The 21,699-nt window shown below is 42.0% G+C and overlaps 1 protein-coding gene across 1 annotated transcript in view; it reads left to right on the top strand.

Moving 5' to 3' along the window:
• Positions 1–19,588, top strand: part of ESYT3 (extended synaptotagmin 3) — a 51,445-nt gene extending 31,857 nt beyond the window's left edge. The window contains exons 11-23 of the mRNA XM_032408623.1: positions 1,226–1,274; positions 1,542–1,631; positions 2,107–2,169; positions 2,264–2,326; positions 2,876–2,944; positions 3,658–3,744; positions 4,450–4,599; positions 6,252–6,748; positions 7,410–7,508; positions 7,986–8,117; positions 14,619–14,724; positions 15,546–15,595; positions 15,950–19,588. Of these exons, the coding sequence (XP_032264514.1) occupies positions 1,226–1,274; positions 1,542–1,631; positions 2,107–2,169; positions 2,264–2,326; positions 2,876–2,944; positions 3,658–3,744; positions 4,450–4,599; positions 6,252–6,748; positions 7,410–7,508; positions 7,986–8,117; positions 14,619–14,724; positions 15,546–15,595; positions 15,950–15,986 (1,492 nt within the window). The 3' untranslated portion in view covers positions 15,987–19,588. The remainder of the gene's footprint in view (positions 1–1,225; positions 1,275–1,541; positions 1,632–2,106; positions 2,170–2,263; positions 2,327–2,875; positions 2,945–3,657; positions 3,745–4,449; positions 4,600–6,251; positions 6,749–7,409; positions 7,509–7,985; positions 8,118–14,618; positions 14,725–15,545; positions 15,596–15,949) is intronic.
• The last annotated feature ends 2,111 nt before the right edge of the window (positions 19,589–21,699 follow it).

The raw sequence follows: 21,699 nt of genomic DNA, 5'->3' as shown, positions 1-21,699 counted from the left end.
GCTCTGGGGCAGAACCCAAACTCAGGGCTGTGGGAGGACTGAAATGGCTCTGCTGGGGCTGGCTATAGAAATTGCAAATTTACATGTCTTTTGGCCCGTTAGCCCCACTTCCAGGAATCTCCTGTAAAGTAAAAGCATTATACCTGAAATGCTCCGCAATGAGCAGAACTGTGGTGGCGAAACAGGAATAGTCCAGCCTCAGAGGATACTGGCTGAATATTTGAATAAATTTGCCATTGCCAAACTACAGAATATTCTGCAGCTTTTAAAAATGATGAGTAGTAGGATCTATGTGCATTGACGTGGAGGACGCCAGTATGGGGGAGAAAGCAGCTGGAAGTGGCTTGTGCAGTCTGATTCATTTCTCCAGGGAGGACCCTCGAGTGTGTGTGTGAGCACAGAGAAGGGCATGGAAGCTACACAGCAGGCTGTTCACACTGCTCATCTCAGGGGGTTGGGATGAGGAGGCAGAAAAGAGTTTTACCCAAATTTTCACACTGCTGTATTGTTTAGCTTGTTTCCATGAACATGTAATTGTAAAAGCAGAAACAAAGCAAAGTGGGAGGGGCATGATCTGACAGCCTAAGAAACAGCTCACCACCAGATGTTATTTTTCTTTTTATCTTAATGGAAAAAGCTGCAGTTTTTGTATTGTTGCAAGTTAGAAGTGTGGCTTGTAGTTCGTGTTGTGACTGATTTCGAGTGTGTTCTGAGCTCAAGCACATTTCTAACGGCTACACAGTCTCCCCGCCGGCTGTCGGGAGCTCCCGTTTGGGCCTGGGTCGGGTAGGTGGAGGCACGCTGTGAACATGCCAACCCATGCATGCCAACTACACCTACCCTCGGAGGGCATCTGGGGTTGTTACAATGACTGTGGGAGGTGGTGCCGCTGGCATTTAGAGGGCACAGGACAGGGAAGCTAAATTCCTGCCATGCATGGGCAGTTTTGCACAATGAAGAATCATGCCATTCAAAACACCAGTAGCACCATCACGGAGAAATCCAGAGCCAGTGTGTCCAGTGTCTGCTCATTCTCCTCTGGGATCGGAGCCACCTGCCTGCCCAGGCAGCAGCCCTGATGGTCAGACAGTCCTTCATTTGTTTGAGCTGCGAGTGGTCTACCATGGCTTCCTTGGGCTGAATAAGCTCCCCTGCCTTGAGGGCCGCACTCCCATCTGCGGCTTCTTGCCTCCTTGGAGTGGAGCTGACTCCCTCTGTATTCCAGCCTACAGATCTGCCTCGGGGATGTCATGACGAACAGAGTGGTGGATGAGGTAGAGTTGGTGCCTGTCACCCCCTCCCTGTGGACATCCTTGTTGCCATCTGTCCGTAGAAGGACAGAAGCACTTCTATGACCACCTCTCCTGGTCCCTCAAGCCCAGAGCCCACCCCATCTGGGCTGGGTCACCTTTTCCTTAAAGCCTCTACGAAGGCCGCCCCCCCCCCCCAGGTCCCAGAACGGAACTACTTGAAGAGGGTCAGCAGCACCTCACTGGCCCTTTGCCTGAGCTCTCCTCTCCCTCCTCACCCTCCTCCTGCAGTGGTTTGTCCTGAACGACACAACCAGCGGGCGGCTGCACCTGCGGCTGGAGTGGCTTTCATTGATCGCCGACCCAGAAGCTCTGATCGAGGTGAGTGTGGGGTGTCAGTGCTCCCTAAAGGAAAGGTGTGTGGGTGTGGTGGGGCGGGGGTGGGACTTGTGGCAGGGCTGGTCCGTGTGAGAGCTGTGTGGAAGGGGGCGGGATGAAGCCCCCAGATCCCACTCCCAGAATCGTCCAGCCAGCCCCACCTTCTGCAGAACCTGTCCCTCAGCCTCATCTCCACCCAGGGCAGCTCGTGACCTCTCAGCAGACAGCCTCTGAGCATCTCAGGAAGATGGGGTCCTCAAAAGCTGTTAGTGCCGGTCAGCCCAGTTCATGGGGAAGTCCCCCCGTGTCTGACTGGAATCTGTCCTGCTGCAGTTGTAGACTCAGTCTCAATCAAAAGCTAGGTTGTGGGGAATCTTAGGGCTTGTCTGGAGTGCAAGGGCTGGCTGGCTTCCTTTCCAAAACCAGTCTGTGTCTCCTGCTGCTGCCGCACCTAGTGAGGGTCTGTGTCTGTTTGTAGGACCAAGGTGGCCTCTCAACTGCCATCCTCGTGGTCTTCTTGGAGAGTGCCTGCAACCTGCCGGTGAGTGGTGACATGACCAGTGTCACACCCTGCCTTGTGCCCATCACTTGCAAATGTCCGTGTGTCATTCATTTATCCTGTCCTTGTGCTATAGAGAAACCCTTTTGACTACCTGAATGGTGAATATCGAGCCAAAAAACTCTCCAGGTTCACCAAGGTAAGTGAAAGCAAATCGCGGCTCCTTTTCCCCAGAGTGACCACAGCCCTGTCCCCTGGGTGATCATCTGTGCACCCACAGCCTACGGATGACAAGAGTGCGTTCATTAAGTCTGCTGTGTGCCAGGCACTGGGCTTTACAACTCGTCCCCCATGTTCATTATGCCTGAGTCCCATGATGAGTGTGTCTGTTTTTGTTGCCATCTTACAAGTAGCACCCAGAAGGTTAAGTACCTGGGTCATAAGTTAAAGAGCCAGAACTTGACCATTTCCATAGCCCCAGGGAACAAGAGCCTGTGCCGAACCAGGCCCAGCTCCCGGCCTCTTGTCATTAACTTGGAACCTCTCCTGGGGTTAGCCCTATCCTGGTGCTTGCACAGTTTTGGCAGCCCAGTGGCCCTGGGAGCACCACAGTAGCCTTCTCTCGAAGGGAAGCAATCGGTTGGTCCCAGATCCCACCAATGCTCTGGGAGTTGGGAGGTAAGGTGGGGTGGGGGGTGGTCTCAAGCCAGTGGTGCCACTTTCATTGTTGTGGATTTGCCCTTCACAGAATAAAGTCAATAGAGATCCTTCTTCCTATGTCAAGCTATCTGTAGGCAAGAAGACACATACGAGCAAGGTAAGACAGCGTGGTATGTAGCCATGGGACAAGGAAAGGGGGTGCCACACCTTTTCAAGGAGAGAAGAAAAGGGAAGGGAATTAGAGAACTGAATGCTTAGTAGGTGCCAGGCTACATTCTAGACAGTTTGTCTTCAGAACAACCTCACAAAATAGTTCTATGGTTTAAGAATCTGAGGGTCAGGGGCACCTGGGTGGCTCAGTCGTTAGGCGTCTGCCTTCGGCTGAGGTCATGATCCCAGGGTCCTGGGATCGAGCCCCGCATCGGGCTCCCTGCTCCATGGGAAGCCTGCTTCTCCCTCTCTCTCTTTCCCCCTGCTTGTGTTCCCTCTCTCGCTGTGTCTCTGTCAAATAAAAACATCTTAAAAAAAAAAAAAAAAGAATCTGAGGGTCAGAGATGAGTGACTTGCCCAAGAGCACCAGCTAGAAAGCAGCAGAAATCCTGCTGGTCCCCTCCTCGGGAAGTGAGCGCTAGTGCTGCTGGTATGCTTTTCAGCCCCTGCACAACTTCCTGGGAAAGCTCCCTTCTGGCCTTTGGGTCTGGCTGCCCTGCTCTAATGCCTCCCCTAAGCGGTAGTGTGTGGGGTCTGATCCCCGGGCGGGGGCGGAGAAGGCTCCCAGTGATAGTGGGTGGCCAGTGGAAAGCAGAGGGTGCCAGTATCCTGCGCTGCCCATCCTGACCCTTCAATGATCTTTCTCTCTTCTGTCCCCAGACTTGTCCCCACAGCAAGGACCCAGTGTGGAGCCAGGCGTTCTCCTTCTTTGTGTCCAACGTGGCAGCTGAGGAGCTGCACCTGAAGGTTTGAAGTTGGGCTCCTGGAACAAAGCTAAGAAGTGTCTAAGCCAGGAGGGGTGGGGAGCTTGTAATTCACCTTGAGCAGGTTCTCCCAGCAGTAAAGTCGGCCCCTTTTGTGTGGGAGAGGATACAGAGGCCCCACATCTTCATGAGGCTGGTGCCCAAGGGCAGTGGGTTAAGAGGCTGTGGAAGGACAAGCCCTCAAGTCCCTTGGCTCTCCCTGCAAGACTCTTTCAAGTTGTTACCCAGCACCCAGAGTGGCCTGTGTTGGGATCATCCCAGGACCTTGATGATGATGTACTTCTTTAAAAAAATAATTTAATCTTCACAAAAGATCTGTGGAAAAGAGATAGCTTCTTTATTTTACACAGAAGCAAACAGAGGCACAAACAGTGACTTAGTCATGAAAGCTTAAACAACAAATGTTAGAACTGGGATCTTTTAAGGCCCTCAGCCCATCAGTCCCTAAAGCCCCTGCGACCCTGGGCATCTGCCACACTTGCCGCATAGAGCTCCTAACTGCCTCTACCCTGACTGCAAACGGGGGACAGATCTGGTCCTAGTCCTGGGTTCTCAGAACAGGACCAGAGGCCAATAGAAGCACAGTACATGCTTACTGAAGTGAACTTAGACTTGAATGGGGCCCAGAGAGAGGTGGTGGTGGGTGTGGGGCTTGGTTCTCCTGTTTTGTGACTGGCCCCCTGCCCAGGTGCTAGACGATGACCAAGAGTATGCTTTGGGAGTGCTGGAGTTCCCCCTGTGCCAGATTCTACCCTATACAGACCTCACCCTTGAGCAGCGCTTTCAGCTGGACCACTCAGGCCTGGACAGCCTCATCTCCATGAGGCTGGTGCTTCGGGTAAATCTCTCCTCCTGTTCCCCAGGGTACGTGAGGGGTGGAGCTCTGGCCATGGAACAAGGCGGACTATCCCAGCACTAAGTACCTGCTCTGTGCTGAGAAGCTAGGAAATCCATAGTTTTCATCAACTTTGGAATATTGTCAGCTTCAGATATTGCCTCTCCCATTCTAATCCTTCATTCTAGAACTCCTACACTGGACCTTCTCCCCATCTCCTCTGTCTCCACCTGACCTCACTTTCATATTTTCTATTTCTTTATCTCTTGGTGCTACATTCTGATTTCCCCAGATCTGTCTTCTAGACCACTAATTCTTTTCTTTACATATTCATGGTTTTTATTTCAAAGGCTGTTTTTTATTTCTATCTTTTCCAAATCCACTGTGTCTGTTTCTAATTCCATCTTTAATCATCTGAAAATACCTATGCTATAATGTGTGTCTGTGAATTCTATTATCTGAAGATCTTGAGAGTTAGATTTTGATATTTGTTGTATCTGTTGATGCTTTTTCAGGGTGACTCATTTCTACGTTTGGTGACTTGCGCTGCAAACATATGTTGAGTGTTCTTTTGTGACCTAGATTGAGGTTGCTTGTTTCCAAGGAGGTTCTGTTTTGCTATAACCATGCACGTTGGGGGCATTACAAACTAGGGTCCATTCTTAGGTTAATTTTTAAATTTTAGGTTTCAAGATTCCACAGGTATAAATATGAACCAAAATTCATATAAGACAGTCCTGTCAGGTGCCATATTCTCAGAAAATATTCAGTTCCCCCAGCAGAGTACAGGCAGAGATGGATCTATTTCTTAGCAGTCTTTCCTTGGGGGGGGGGGGGGGGGCGTGGAATGTTTATCCTAGACTTTTTTTCCCTAAAGAGACGCCACCTTCATGGTTCCGACTTCAACTCTCAGCCTCACATTGACCTGAGGCCTCTTCTCCTAATTACCCCTTGGATTTTTCAAGGTTGATAAATGACCCTAGGAAAGCTTAGCCTTTATTTTTCAGTAACCCTAGGGGTTTTCCTTACTTTCTTGTAACTTTGGCTATGCATTTAAAAAGGATATTTGTTTCATTTTATTAGTCATTCTTAATGAGGCTTTTCAGAATATTTGATCACTATAGTGCTAGAAATGGAAGTACCTAGAAATGGTCTTGATGACAGGGGGAAGGAGAAACACAATGGCTGAGGTTTGAAACTTTGGTTATAGGAGCACAGAGGTGTGTGTGGACAGGAAACACATTTTAGAGAAAGCAATGGTGAACAGGGTGACAGCTGGAAAGGGCCCTATCCAGAAGCAGTGTGTGATATATGTGAAGGTTAAGGTAGAGGTGTAGATTCTGGGAGTCCTTTGCATAGAGGGACAATACATACTTTAAGAATGAGCCAGGTCTCCACCAGTCAGTGTGAGTGGGGGCCAGGACTGAGTCCTCATGAAGACTCACTATTGAGGCAGTAGTAAGGGAAAAAGAGAATAATTGGTTACAGGGACCCAGGGGCAGAGAGAGGTTAAGGAAGATATGGGGGTGGGGCGGGGAGAAATCCATTTGGTTGGGCAGTCAGGAAGGAACCATTTCCCAGAGGTTAAGATGAGAGCAGAGGAGGAGAAAGTGGATGTGGGAGGCCCAGCCCATAATCCTGTCATCTGCTTGCAGTTCCTGCGCGTGGAAGAACGAGAGATGGGGAGCCCATACACAGGACCTGAAGCCCTAAAGAAAGGTCCTCTGTTCATTAAGAAGGTGGACACCAACCAGGATCCCAAAGCCCCAACCCAGGGAGAGTGCCCTGCAAATTTGCCATGCCCCCCAGATCCTGCTTCTGATACCAAAGAAACCTCCAAGAGCACCATGACAACCACCAGGGCCACTATTGTTGCCACCGAGCCCACGCCCCAAGAGACAGGCCCAGAGCCCAAAGGCAAGGACGGTGCCAAAGGGTTCTGTGAGCCCTTGGGGAAGAAGAAGAGTTCGGCCACCATCTTCCTGACTGTCCCAGGCCCCCACTCTCCAGGGCCCATCAAGTCACCCAGACCCATGAAATGCCCTGCCTCCCCACTCGCATGGCCGCCCAAGAGGCTGGCTCCCAGCATGTCCTCGCTCAACTCCCTGGCCTCCTCCTGCTTTGACCTGACAGATATCAGCCTCAACATTGAGTATGCACCTCTCTGTTTAATCTTGTCTACAATGACCTGTGTGAAAAATACATTCCTGGATGGAAAAGTAGATAGATATACAAACTCACTTTTCTCTGCAAGTTCTGGTCTTTTACAAAGTGGCTTCATGAGAGGCAGCATGGTATATGCTAGAAACACAGGGCAAGGGAGAGAAAGAGAGCAAGTGCATTCCCGCGGTAACACAGGTGCTGGGCTTCGGTTGTTAAGGTTCCTTACGACAGAAACATTTCCTGAATTCTCAAGTGTACTGGGATGATATGGAAAGCTTAGAATGTGGAAACAGATCATCAATGGCTGCCATTTATTAACTATGAGCTTAGCATGTTATTTAATTCCATCTTCACAATTACCCTAGGAGATAGAAGTTAATATCATAAAGGTCGAATAACTCACCGAAGGTCCCACAGGAAATCATGGTATAAAGGCAGATCCCACTCCAGGGTTCATGTTCTTCCTACTGTGAAGTGGGATCATTACATGTGAATGGATGGAACTGACTTCTGACTGAAAGGCACCTCAATGAGAATTACTAACGCACATGGCTCTATGTGCCTAAAGCAGGGCGTGCTTCTGTCTTAGAGGCTGGGGGAGAGGCCAGCACCCGTAATGGCAAGGGGAGTGACGAGCCCTTTCCTCACAGAGGCGGGGAGCTCAGGCGGCGGAGGCTGGGTGAGGTGCAGCTCACCGTGCGTTACGTGTGTCTGCGGCGCTGCCTCAGTGTGCTCATCAACGGCTGCAGGTAACGGGGGGCTGGGGCCGGGGGAACGAGAGAGTGGAGGTGCTTGAAGTAACGGTAGGGGTGGGCATCCTAATACACTAGGAAGGAGTGAGGTGTGAAGGCGGCATGCGGTGAATGACAAGGTTCCCAGTGACGCCGGTGGGCGGGCTCCAGAGCCAAGGGCTTCGTTTAAATATAACCACTGCAAAAACTGTCTGAGCGGACTTGGAGCCAGTACCTTTTCTCAAGTGCGAATCTCCAATTTCCTTTAGATGGGAAGTACTTGCTCTACTCCGGGCTTTAAAAAACACGTGTTTTCAAAATCCGCATCTGATGTTTTATCCTCCAAATTCTGCAGACTTTTGCTTTTTGGTCATCTAGACAACAGGGCATTTTTATCCACAAGCCATCTCAAGCTGAATGGCTAGTACGGCCTTCTCCAAGAGTCCTTTCAGTGTTTCAAAACTTTTTTCTTTAATGTCTTTGAAACCAAATCAGAAACCTGACACCCTGTACCAGCAGTGGGGCTGATCCCTATGTCCGTGTCTACTTGTTACCGGAGAGGAGGTGGGCAAGTCGTAAGAAGACCTCAGTAAAACGGAAGACCCTGGAACCCCTGTTTGATGAGACGTAAGTGAACCAAACTGCCCTGCTTAGAGTGTCTTCTTATCATTCAAGTATTTGCTGAGTACCTGTTGTGTGCCTGGCAAGCCTGCCCGATGCTGGGAAGGGCTAGGTCTGTGGGCCTCAGGATAACACAGTCTATGCCTTCATGAAATTTCTATACATTAGTGGGAGAAAAGGACTGCCAGGGCAGTTTAGCAAAACAGCTACCAACTTTTCTTGCTCATAGAGGCTAAAATATTTCTGATTATGAACTGCTCCCTACTTTTTCTCTAAATGAAGCCTCTTCAGCACTAAAAGGATTTAAATCTGACCAAATGTTTTCTTTGACTCTGTTTTAAAGTAGCAGTTAAAAACAAACATATCTTGAATCCAGATACCTAAAATTTCTTCTGAAGCTCCAAGCTCTGTGGCCTGTCTTCCCTTCTGCAACAAAGCATAGGTGGCAAGTGAAACAGATGTCCTCCCCTGACTTGTCCACCCAGGTGCTTGGGTACACAACTGAGATCCTAATCACATTTCTTGCTTTTGATGGGTCTCGTATAGCAAGTCTTACGTGAAATATTCTGTACCTTGAGGTCAACTTGAAGTCAAGAAGTCAAAATTTCATTATTGCTTCCTTCTGCTTCAGAATCCTAACAAAAGCCATTTCTAACCAGCCTGGGAAGATAATATACCTGATAATTTTGATTTCCTCTTATCTTGGTCAGTAGTTACTCATTTTAAATAAGAGTTGTATTGAGCCCTCTTTGGGCCTTGTCTAAGAACTAATACTTTCCTTTAAGAGCTTCACTTGGAGTTCATTGATATCAAGAAAGGGTGTGGGAAAGAGAATCTATTCATTATTTATTGAACACTTTATGCCAGGCACCATCCTATATTCTAGAGCCACACAAGTAAAAGACTTTGCCCTCAAATAAAAGGATTTCACAATTGCTATGTGGGAACACAGGAGGGAGAGGATTGACATTTGGCTTTTGTGACAAACCTGATCTGTTTGTTAGTAATTCTCTCTCAAAATTGTAACAGTAAGATATGACCAGGTTATCTGGAGGGCAGACTTGGCAACCTCCACCCTCACGATAAACCTAGAAGTAAGGAGCCCGGAGACCTCTTGTGAGTACATGACCCATATTAAGACACATTATAATTAAAGTGTCAGAAGTTAAAGGTAAGGGGAGAATCTTAAAAACAGCAAGAGAAAAGCTTGTTACATATTAAGGGAACCCCTTTAGACAATCAGCAGATTTTTCAGCAGAAACTTTGCAGGCCAGAAGGGATTGGCACAATATAGTCAAAGTGCTGAAAGAAAAAACTTCCAAGAATACTCTGTCTGGCAAAGTTGTCATAAAGAATTAAGTTATTACCACTGGACTGGCCTTAAAAGAAATGTTAAAGGGACTTTGTAAACTGAAAAGAAAGGGTGCTAATTAGTAACAACACATATAAAGGTATAAATCTCACTGGTAAAGGTAAATATATAGTAAAGGTAGTGGATTAATCACGCATAATGCCAGTATGAAGGTTACAAAACAAAAGTACTAAAAATAACTATCATCACAGTAACTAGTTTTAAGGGATATAAAAAGATGTAAAATGTGGTGGGGCTGGGTGAAAGCTTTAGAATGCTTTCAAACTTAAGATATTATCAGCTTAAAGACTGTTCTGTGTAAGCCTCAGTGTAACCACAAAGCAGTAACCTATAGTAGGTACACAAAACTTAACTTAAAAAGAAAGTAATCTAAGCATACCGCTAAAGAAAGTCATAAAACCACAATGGAAGAGAGCAAAAGAAGAAAGGAATAGAGAGGGACTACAAAACAGAAGACAGCAAAATGGCACTGACTACTATTAATATAAATTATCAATAGTTACTTTAAATTAAACTCTCCAATCTAAAGATACAGAGTGGCTGAGAGGATAAAAAAAAAAAAAACAAGACCCATCTATGTGCAGTCTATAAGAGATTCATTTCATACACAAACTGATAGTAAAGGGATAGAAAAAGATATTCCAAGCAAATAGAAACTAAAAGAAAACTGGGGTAGCTATACTTCTATCAGACAAAATAGACTTGAAAACAGCATTACGTAACGATAAAGAAGTCAGTCCACCAAGAGGATATAACATTTACAAATATTTATGCACCCAACATAGGAACAGCTAAATATATAAATCAAATATTAATAGACCTAAAGGAAGAAATAGCAATACAATACTAGTAGGGGACTTTAATACCCCACTTACATCAACAGTAGATCATCCAGACAATCACTAAGGAAATATCAGCCTTAAATGACACGTTATACCACTGGGATTTAACAGATAGATACAGAACATTTCATCCAAAAGCAGAATATACACAATATACGTTCTTTTCAAGTGTACATGGGACAGTCTCCAAGATAGATCATATGTAGGTCACAAAACAGGTCTTAATAAATTTAAGAAAATTGAAATTATATCATGCATTTTCTCTGACCACATGGTATGAAACTAGAAATCAAGTACAAGAAATAAACCAGAAAATTCACAAGTATGTAAAGATTAAACACCATGCTACTGAACAACCAACCAAAGAAGAAATCAAAAATATCTTCAGACAGATGGAAAATACAACTTGCCGAATTCGTGGAATGCAGCAAAAGCAGTTCTAAGTGGAAAGTTCACAGTAATAAATGCCTACATCAGTAAACAATAAAAATCTCAATCTCAGTTTATACCTCAAGGAACTATAAAAAGAATGAAGAAAGTCCAAAGTTAGCAGACGAAAGGAAATAAAGATCAGAGCAGAAATAAATTATAGAAATAGAGACTAAGACAATAGAAAAGATCAATGAAACTAAAAGTTGGTTCTTTGAAAAGATAAAATTGACAAGCCTTAGGCTAGACTCATCAAGAAAAAACACAGAATCAGAAAGGAAAGAGGAGACATTATAACTAATACCAAAGAAGTACAAAGGATCATGAGACCACTATGAACAAAATTATATGCTAACAAATTTGACAAGCTAGAAGAAATGGGTAAATTCCTAGAAACATACAACCAAGACTGAATAATGAATAGAAAATCTGAACAGACCAATTACTAATAAGGAGACTGAATCAGTAATCAAAAATCTCCCAACATGGGGGGGATGGGTTAGCCCGATGATGGGTATTAAGGAGGGCACGTATTGAATGCAGCACTGGGTGTTACACGCAAACAATGAATCATGGAACACTACATCAAAAACTAATGATGTAATGTATGGTGACTAACATAACATAATAAAATTAAATTAAAAAAAAAAAAATCTCCCAACAAACAAAGTCCAGGACCAGATGGCTTCACTGGTGAATTCTACCAAACACTCAAAGAATACCCATCCTTTTCAAACTCTTCAAACAAACAAACAAAAAACAGAAGAGGGAACACTTCCAAACTCATTTTACAAGGCATTACACCCTAATACCAAAACCAAACAAGGACACAAGAACAAATTACAGACCCTCTATGAACATAGATGCAAAAATCTTCAGCAAAATATTAGAAAGCTGAATTCAGTAATATATTAAAAGGATCATACATCATGATCAAGTGGGGATCCCAGAATGCAAGGATTATTCAGTATCCATCTGCAAATCAATATGAAACATCAAATTAGCAAAAATCGTATGTTCATCTCAATGGATGCAAATAAAACATTTGACAAAATTTAGTATCCATTTATGATAAAACTGTCAACAAAGTGGGTATAGAGGGAATGTACGTCAATGTAATAAAGGCCACAGGAGACAAGCCCACAACTAACATCATACTGAGAGGTGAAAACCTGAAAGCTTTTCCTCTAAGATCAAAAACAAGACAAGGATGCCTACTCTTGCCACCTTTTTAGTTTTGGAAGTCCTAGTCAGAGCAATTAAGCAAAAAAAACAAAAGGCATCCAGATTGAAAAGGAAGAAGTAAAAGTGTCACTGTTCACAGATGACATGACATTATAGAAAACCCTAAAGATTCCACCAAAAAACCATTAGAACTAATCAAATTCAGTAAAGCTGCAAGATACAAAATCATATACAAAAATCTGTTGCATTCTATACACTAACAATGAATTATCAGAGAAATTAGAAAACAATACCATTTATAGTTGCATCAAAAAGAATAAAATACCTAGGAATAAATTTAACCAAGGAGATGAAAGATCGATACATTGAAAGCTGTAAGACATTAATGAAAAAAAATCAAAGACAACACAAATAAATGGAAAGATAGTTACTGCTCATAGAATGGAAGAATTAATGTTGTTAAAATGTCCATACTACCCAAAGCAATCTACAGATTTAATGCAACTCTTTCAAAATTCCAATGGCATTTTTCACAGAAATAGAACAAATCCTAAAATTTGTATGAACAACAAAAAACCCAAAGCAATCTTGAGAACAAAGCTGGAGGCATTACACTACTTGATATCAAACTCTGTTAAAAAGCTATAGTAATCAAAGCAGTATGGTTTTCGCATAAAAACAAAGATCAATGGAACTCAATGGAACAAAATAGCTCAGAAATAAACCTGCACATATATGGTCAATTAATTTATGACAATAGTCAATATGACAACTTAATGGGAAAGGACTGATTCTTCAATAAATGGTGCTGGAAAAACTGAACAGCCACATTTAAAGGAATAAAACTGGACCACAATCTTACATCATACACAAAAATAAACTCAATATGGATTAAAGACTTGAATGTAAGACCTGAAACCATAAAACTCCTAGAAGAAAATATAGGCAATAAGCTCCTTGACATTGAATTTGATGATTTTTTGAACTTGACACCAAAAGCAAAGGCAACAAAAGCAAAAATAAATGCAACTAGCTCAAACTAAAAAGTTTCTACACAGCAAAGAAAACTGTCAACAAAATGAAGAGGGAACCTACTGAATGGAAGAAAATATATGCAAACCATTTATCTGATAAGGGGTTAATATTCAAAATATCCAAAGAACTTATACAATTCAAAAGCAAAAAAAAAAGTCTGGTTTAAAGATAGAGAACCTGAACAGAAATTTTTCCAAAGAAGACATACAGATGGCCAACAGACACATGAAAAGGTGCTCAATATCACTAATCATGAGAGAAATGCAAATCAAAACCACAATGATCTATCACCTCATACCTATTAGAATGACTATTACGAAGTGTTGGTAAAGATGTGGAGAAAGGGAACCCTGGTGCACTGATGGGGGGAATGTGGTGCAGGCACTGTGGAAAACAGTACAGAGTTTCATCAAAAAACTAAAAATAGAACATATGATCCAGCAATTCCACTTCTGGATATTTATCCAAAGAAAATGAAAATAATAATTCAAAAACACATACATACTCCCATGCTTGCTGCAACATTATTTACAATAATAGAAAAGGCATGGAAGCTACCTAAGTGTCCACTGATGGATGAATGGATAAAGAAAATGTGGCATATACACAATGGAATATTTGGCCGTAAAAAAAAAATCTTGCCATTTGCAAAAACATGGATGAACCTTTAGGGTATTATGCTAATATGTGGAAATCTAAAGGAAACAAAAAGCCCATAAAGGATAGCAAAAAAACAAAAGATGCCAAGCCCGTGGATATAAAGAACAGATTGGTGGCTGGTGTTATGTGTGTGTGGGGGGAGGGTAGAGATAGGTAAAGGGGGTCAAATGGAAAAAATTTCCACTTATAAAATGAAGTAACGGGGATATAATGTTCAGCATGGTGACCATATTTAATAATACTGTATTACATATTTGAAAGTAGCTAGATCCAAGAGAATGGATCTTGAAAGTTCTCATCACAAGAAAAAGTTTTTATAACTATGTATAGTGATGGATGTTGACTTACGATGATCATTTTGCAATATATACAAATATCAAATCGTTGTTAAACACCTGAAACTAATGTTCCCTTACCTCAAAAACAAAAACATACCTAGAAGTAAGGATTCCAGTGGCCTCTTGTGAGTATATGACAAAGCTTATACACTAAGATTCCTCTGCCTTACTCCACAGGCAGAAGAGGGAAGGGCCACTATTTTCTATGAAACTCCATTGCAGCTGACTCTTCAGCATCCTAGTCCTTAGCTGGTCAGAAAAGACAACGGAGGTAGGGGTGGAGGTGGTCCTATGAGCAAGCACTGTTGAGAGTGAGAAGGGGCAGCTGAAAGAAAGGCAGCCAGGGTAGGCTCAGAGAAAGTAAGAAACCCCAAAGCACAGTAGTACAAGGCACTTCACAGAGGCAAACAGCCTCTTAATACGTCCACGGCTTGTGATTAGCATAGGACTGTGATTACCTGTAATAATGATGCACTGAATATCTGCTATGAGCCAACTGTTCTACACGGTCCCCTAAATAGTCTATAGCTTCTGTTTTAAAAGTAGGAAAATGGATCAAACACTTCAGATTTTCAACAAAAATGATTAAAATATGTAAATCTAAAAAAAAAGTAAATCTCACTTTCTGACTTTTTGCATCTTAAAGATTTGAATTTTTTGTTCCCATGGAAGAAGTAAAGAAGAGGTCACTAGATGTCGCAGTGAAAAACAGTAGGCCACTTGGCTCACACAGAAGGAAGGAGCTAGGAAAAGTAAGTACAAGAGGGACTCTTGGTACTCTGTCCCCTGGCACTCTAACTGGAGTTCACTGGTGGAACACCTTGCGGAAATTCTGATGGGATCATCTGGGTGTTACCAGAAGTGGCTTCAAGGATGTTAGAGCCTCACTGGGAGGTTTTTGGGTGTGTGTGTTTTAACATTGTTGAAAGTAAAACAGATGTGTAAATTAATATAAATGCTGTTTTAACAAACTGGAGAATCTATCCAAACTCATCATCGCACAAGTATTTGAACATCTATTAAGTATTGTTTTGATAAATATAGCACTGTGTGAAGCTTGGGTCTCATTATGTCAAGATTTTTGTGGAGATGGGATTTTACTTTAAGTAGAAGTAGAGAAAATATAATCTTCAGGAAGATGCCAAGGACAGACAAAAAGAATGACATTTGTACAATACTTTGCAGTTGTATTTCAATAAAGACCTTCTTTTTAAGATCCTGCTTCTATGATGTAGGTGAAATTATCTTCATTTTTACACAGTTGAGGCAACTATGGTGTCTTGCTTAAAATTACGAATCAGTTCATGAGTAAAGGCGAGTTGTTCTCTCTTTCAGTAACATTTATATATTCTGAGGTTTAACTCCAAAGAGCAGTTCACCTTTTCCCAGTACACTGAGGTCAGTGTCTATATTGCCCTTCTGGAGAGGTTCCATGTTGAGAGCTAAAAGAAAAAGAGTCCCTGCTCAAAACTGAAACCCAAGGAGGCCCTTTTTACGATCAATTCCATTTGTCCCAATATGTTTCCATTTAATGCAGTTTTTGGAAGGAAACTGATTATTTGCGTTTGTTTAGGTACTGATTGACTTATCAAAAGAGGATCTGATTAAGGGCTTCTCACGATGGTAAGTGAGCCCTTTCATTTTATCACATTAATCTGGTACTCAAGACACTGTCTCCGACAGTTGCACATAATCTTTCTCCAAAATTCTTCCTTTTTCAGTACATGTCCACTTCTTTGCTTACCAAGGAAGGAGACACATTATAACCTATACTTAAGGCTTTTCTGCCTGCAGTTCTCACTTACCTAACAGACCTCTATAAGCTCTAGCCTTAATCCTGGCTGGTCGACTTACAAAGGGATGGGTTCTCCCTGTCCCCCAGGGGCCTAGGCTGGCTAGAGGAGGCTGCTTGGCCTGATGCTGCCACCACAACACACTCTCGATACTAACACAAGTCCAAACCCAACTGTCTTACAGGTACGAGCTGACTCCAGATGGACAGCCCAGAAGTTGATGAGCACCCTCACTACCTTTATAGTAAAATGTGTACATATGTATATTTTGTAATTTAAATCAGAACAGCCATTTGAAAATATATACATACATTTTTGTGTGAAATTTAAGTACATGACTGGATAATATTAGGGAGAGGTAAATGTATATAAAAGCAAGTACTCTTCTCTCTCAGTTGGATTTAATTGTTCAAATCCAGAAAGAAATGGGGTATTCATACTTAATAAATTATCAGAACCTCAGTGGTGATTTTTTTATGTAGGTAATTACACACCATATAACTTGGGATTTGCCCAAATGTATGTGTCCAAAGTGTCCTGTCTCAGACATAAGGGGTGAAGGACGTCTGTTCCTGGAGCAGCTACCAGTATTCCTGGGAAGTGACTGACCAAGGGAAGAGGCTTCTTTTATGGGAATAAAAAATGACCCACACTAAAAGTGCCAAAAGCCAACACTACCTAAGCCCTTCTGGTCCTTCTGGCACCTCTGGTACTTCGCCGCCAGGACATTTGTTCCTGTATCTCCTGTAGAACCAGCATGTACTTTTCTGACGGCAACAATGTTACAGTGATATACGCAAATACCCTGAGTTAAATACTCCAGTGTGGGATGGCCTGGCCCCAAACTCCAGCACATGGCCTCATTTCCATAGGAAAAAGCAAACCAAACCCCAAGCCCAGGTCTACATCTCCACTCCCACAGCAGAGCACGAGAATGCTGCAGAGTGTTAGTGCCAGAGGAAAAAGCTTCTTGTCTGTCTCTCAGATGGTTTGGCAATTCTATTCCACTTTTCTAAGACATGGCTGGTTCACCTAAATAGCATTTAAAAGCAAAATATGTAAATTGCACAAACAAATGCCTCTTTTGCATTTCAAACTTTATAACACCAAATATTCTTATCCTCTCTGATGTTATCCTAGAGTTACCCTTGAGTTCGCATCCTTTTCTCTTCACTCAGGCAACAGCCCCTGCCATTAGTTTCCTGGTCCCCTCCCCCACACGGCCTTCACTGCGGCTTTTCTGAAGAATGGTAACATCTTAAAGTTTCTGTCATGTTACTCTCACTTATAAATTATCCATGATTTCCTGTTTTCTAGAAGAATAAAACCCAATCCTTAATTTGTCCTTTAAACCTAACAATCTAGCCCCCAGTGTTTTACAACTTTATGTGCAGATGCTCTATTCCAGAATAGTCTATGTATCATATCCTGCCTACTCAAATCCTATCCTCTTCAAAAGCCTTGTCTCAAAACCCACCTCTATTATGCCAGTCCACACTGAAATGGCCTCTCCCCCACCTCTTACAACATTTACTGTCAATGCTGTGTATTTTTTAATAATTCCCTGCCTTGTAACATTTAATTATTAAAAAGGCTTATTAGATATCTATGAAGGTCACATACTAGGCAACTACGCATACTGTGTTTGAAATTTAATGTTTGTTTACTGTCCATCCAGTCGAAGTTACTGTAATTGATTTTCAGCCCCCATCATCCAAGACTATGCTAAGTACATGGTAGATGTGTAATAAAATTTGTTTCTGCTAAGATTTCTATTTTGAGTGACAAATTCTCATAACAAAATCAGGCAACTGATGCCTGTCCTGTCTACTTCACAATGGCATTGGAATGTTCACTAAATACATGTGCCTTGAAAATGGTAAAGCATCGGAGACGTATAAGGGAATGCATCATGTATCACATCCTGAATATTAGCAACCCTAAAACAACTTCTGGTTAAGATGGCCAACAAGTGAAAAACCTATCCCTTCTTCTTCCAAACACAGAGAAAACCTACTTAAACCAGGAACAGCATTTATTTTAAACATGGCTGATTAAGAAGTAACACAGGTAAATTTCCTGGTGATGGTCCAAAGAGGAAATTTAAAGCAGTGTACAGGAGTTGTAGGGGAATTTAAGTGTTGACAGGAACCAGAATTTTAGCCTACACTGACAGAAGGCAAGGCTTATGTAAGGGACAAGAAGCCTGAAAAGTTTTGTATCAGAAAACACCTTGGCTGCCAATGAGGACAAGGAACTGGCTGTCAACAGTGAGTGGAAGCAGTCAACTAATCTGTCCTACAGGAACACAGGGTCTGAGGTTACACACAACTGACTTGGAATAGAAACCCCAAACCTTGAAACTAATGTGAAAACTGGTTTAGAACCTACAATCACGTGAAGCCCTGACACAGGCAACCACAAAACTGGCCGTTAGGGTTGCCAGGCCCATCCAGGGCACATGTGGGACCCCTGCAGCATGTAATTCCCACTAAAAGAAGCTCATGGGCAAAACTATAAAATAAAATTGGAATTTTAAAAATATAAAACACATGGGAACATCAAACTGAAAAATGGCCATGAGATGTATTTCAGCAAGAAAGAAAGTGTAATATTCAGAAGTGGTACATGGGAAACAATGGGGAGCGAAGAAATCCACAGTGTTAACCTAAGTCTTGACTGCTTACAAAATATAAACAGGCAAGCAACCAAAAGTTTTTGCAAAAACTGGGTTCAAAAACACAGTGGCACTAAAATGCTGGTATTAACATTTAAAAAGGGACAAGAGGCTGGTTCAGTGGAAAGTTGAAGTGTTCAGGTCATTATCTTATTTAGGAAACTAAAGATAGTTTTATATTTTAAAAATAAATTATAGATAAATTTAGGTCAGTTACTATCTTATCACCTCTCAGCTCCAAATCAGCCCATCTTTGCCGTCCTTTGATGATTCAAGGGACACCAGACTTGTCTCTTTGCCAGGGGGCTTGATGTTAGGCTTTCCCAGTAGAGGGCATTGGAGAGACACTGCAAGGCCAGAGGAGCAAGAAAAGGGGGCTTTTCTTTTTTCTACTAATGTGCTGTTTTCCATGGCAGCTAGCTGGTTGTTGTGTGGAGGCTGTTCTCTGTCACGGAAGCACCCCTCACAGTTTACCCTTGGCTCATGTCCTTGGGCTCTGCCACCATAACCATGGCCTTCATGGTTCAGCACCAGCCAGCAAGTTGGGTTGTTTTGTTTTGTTCTTTTTTTTGCCACAAGTAGGCTTCTTCCTATGGCTGCCAAACCTCTCCTCAAAGTTTTCAATCTCAGCCTAGTTGGAAGGCATTCTTCCAAATTTCACAATTTCTTTCTTCACTCTCCTTTATCCCTGAGGGTAGTATCTACTTTCTGCAGTTGCTATTTTGTACCTCCTAGAGTCCTCTTTTATCCCCTTTCATAGTAGTTAACTACCTTTTACTAGTTAGCAATTCTTGTTTTAAATTTTCCTGTTAGCTACCTATGCAACGTGGTTTGTCTGCTGATTGGACCCTAAGTATATATTTAAAATTTTAAGATAATCAATAAAATAGAGTAACAATAGAAAAATCAATAGAGCTGAACTGTAAAACTTCTAAATCAATAGTGGAGAAGAAAAAGTAAGAGAGAAAAATCAACCCCCCCCCAAAATAAAAAAAGTACAGAAAAAAAATGATGATTAGGAAAAAACAAAAGAAAATGGTCAAAAGACCTCTAAATATATTTACAATCACAATAAACCCACTACTAAAGCCTAGAATGTCAAATGATGCTGGGAAAACTGGACAGCTACAGGCAAAAGAAACGACCACTTTCTTACACCATACACAAAAATAAACTCAAAATGGATTGAAGACCTAAATGTGAGACATGAAACCATAAAAGTCCTGGAAGAAAATATAAGCAGTAATCTTGTTGTTATTGGACTTAGCAACATTATTCTGGGTATGTCTCCTCAGGCATGGGAAACAAAAGCAATTAAACTACTGGGAGCACATCAAAACATAGAGCTTTTCGTCTGACTCTTGATTTTGGCTCAGGTCATGATCTCAGGGTCATGAGATTGAGCCCTGTGTTGCGCTCTGTGCTCAGCATGGAGTCTGCTTAAGATTCTCTGTCTCTTTCTCCTCCCCCTGCTAGTGCACACTCTAGCTCTCTCTCTCTCTCAAAATAAAATACTTTTAAAAAATAAAAATGAAAATAAAAAATAAAAAGCTTTTGCACAGCAAAGGAAACCATGGACAAAACAAAAAAAGCAACCTACTGAATGGGAGAACATATCTGCAAATGATATATCCGGTAAGGGGTTAATGTCCAAAATATACAAAGAACCTATACAACTTAACACCAAACAACAAATAATCCAATTAAAAAAATGGGCAGAGGACCTGAATAGACATTTTTCTGAAGAAGACGTGCAGAGGGCTGACAGACACATGAAAAGATGCTCAACATCAGGGGCACCTGGATGTCTCAGTCAGTAGAGCATGTGACTGTTGATCTCAGGGTCATGAGTTGGAGCCCCATGTTGGACAGAGATTACTTAAAAAAAAAAAAAAAAAAAAAAGATGCTCAATGTCATTAATCATCAGGTAAATGCAAATTAAAACCATAAGAAGATATTACTTTATAGCTGTCAGAATGGCTAGTATGAAAAAGAAAAGAAGTAACAAGTGTTGGCAAGGATGTGGACAAAAGGGAACCTTTGTCCACTGCTGATGAGAATGTAAGTTGGTACAGCCACTGAGGTTCCTCAAAAAATTAAAAGTAGAAATACCATATGATCCAGTAAATCCACTACTGAGTATTTACCCAAAGAAAATGAAAAGACTAATTTGAAAAGACATATGTACCCCTATGTTTACTGCAGCATTATTTACAATCATTAAAAGCAAAATTTTAAAAAAGCAACCCAAGCGTCCACTGATAAATGAGGAAAGAATATATGGTATATATACACAATATAGTATTATTCAGCTATAAAAATGGAGGAGATTCTGCCATTTGAGACAACATAGATGGACCTAAAGAGTATTATGCTAAGTGAAACAATTCAGGCAGAGGAAGACAAAAACCATATGATTTCACCTATATGTGGAATCTAAAAAACAAAACAAAGGAACAGACAAAGCAGAAACAGATCCATAAGTAGAGAGCAGGTAGTTGCCAGAGTGCAGGGGGCTGGGGGGATGGGCAAAATGGGTGAAGGGGAGTAGGAGGTACAGGCTTCTGGTTAGGGAATGTTTATGTCACAGGGATAAAAGGTGCAGCACTGGAAATACAATTAATGGTATTTTAGTAACACTGTATAGTGACAGAGGGCAGCTACACTTGTGATAAGCACATTATAATGTATAGAGTTGTTGTACCCCTATGTCGTACTCCTAAAACCAATGTAATACAGTATGCCAACTATACTTTCATTAAAAAAAAAAAAGACTCCAGGTGATTAGACTCAATGTGATAAGGCAAAACTATACAGTTATAAGATAACATAGGAGAATAACTTTACAACTGCGACTAGGGAAAGACTTCATAAGACACAGAGAGCACTAAACTATAAAGGTAAAGACCATACATCTCTATACTAAAATTGGGTTCTTCAGTTCCTAAAAAGAAACTACAGTTGACCCTTGAACAACATGGGTTTGAATTGCATGGGTCCACTTTTATGTGGGTTTTTTTATAAATACAGTACAGTACTATAAATGTATTTTCTCTTCCTTATGATTTTCTTAACATTTTTTCTCTAGCTTACTTTCTTGTAAGAGTACAGTACAGAATATACACAACATATTAAATGTGTGTTAACTGACTGCTTACATGATCGGTAAGGCTTCCTTCTGGTCAACAGGAGGCTATTAGTAGTTACGTTTTTGAGGAATCAAAAGTTATACACAGATTTTTGACTGCATGGGGAG

Source organism: Phoca vitulina, unplaced genomic scaffold (genome assembly GCF_004348235.1).
Source record: "Phoca vitulina isolate PV1807 unplaced genomic scaffold, GSC_HSeal_1.0 scaffold10, whole genome shotgun sequence".
Taxonomy (NCBI): Eukaryota; Metazoa; Chordata; class Mammalia; order Carnivora; family Phocidae; genus Phoca; species Phoca vitulina.
Note: the sequence above shows the minus strand (reverse complement) of the source record. Positions and strands in the feature narration are given on the sequence as shown.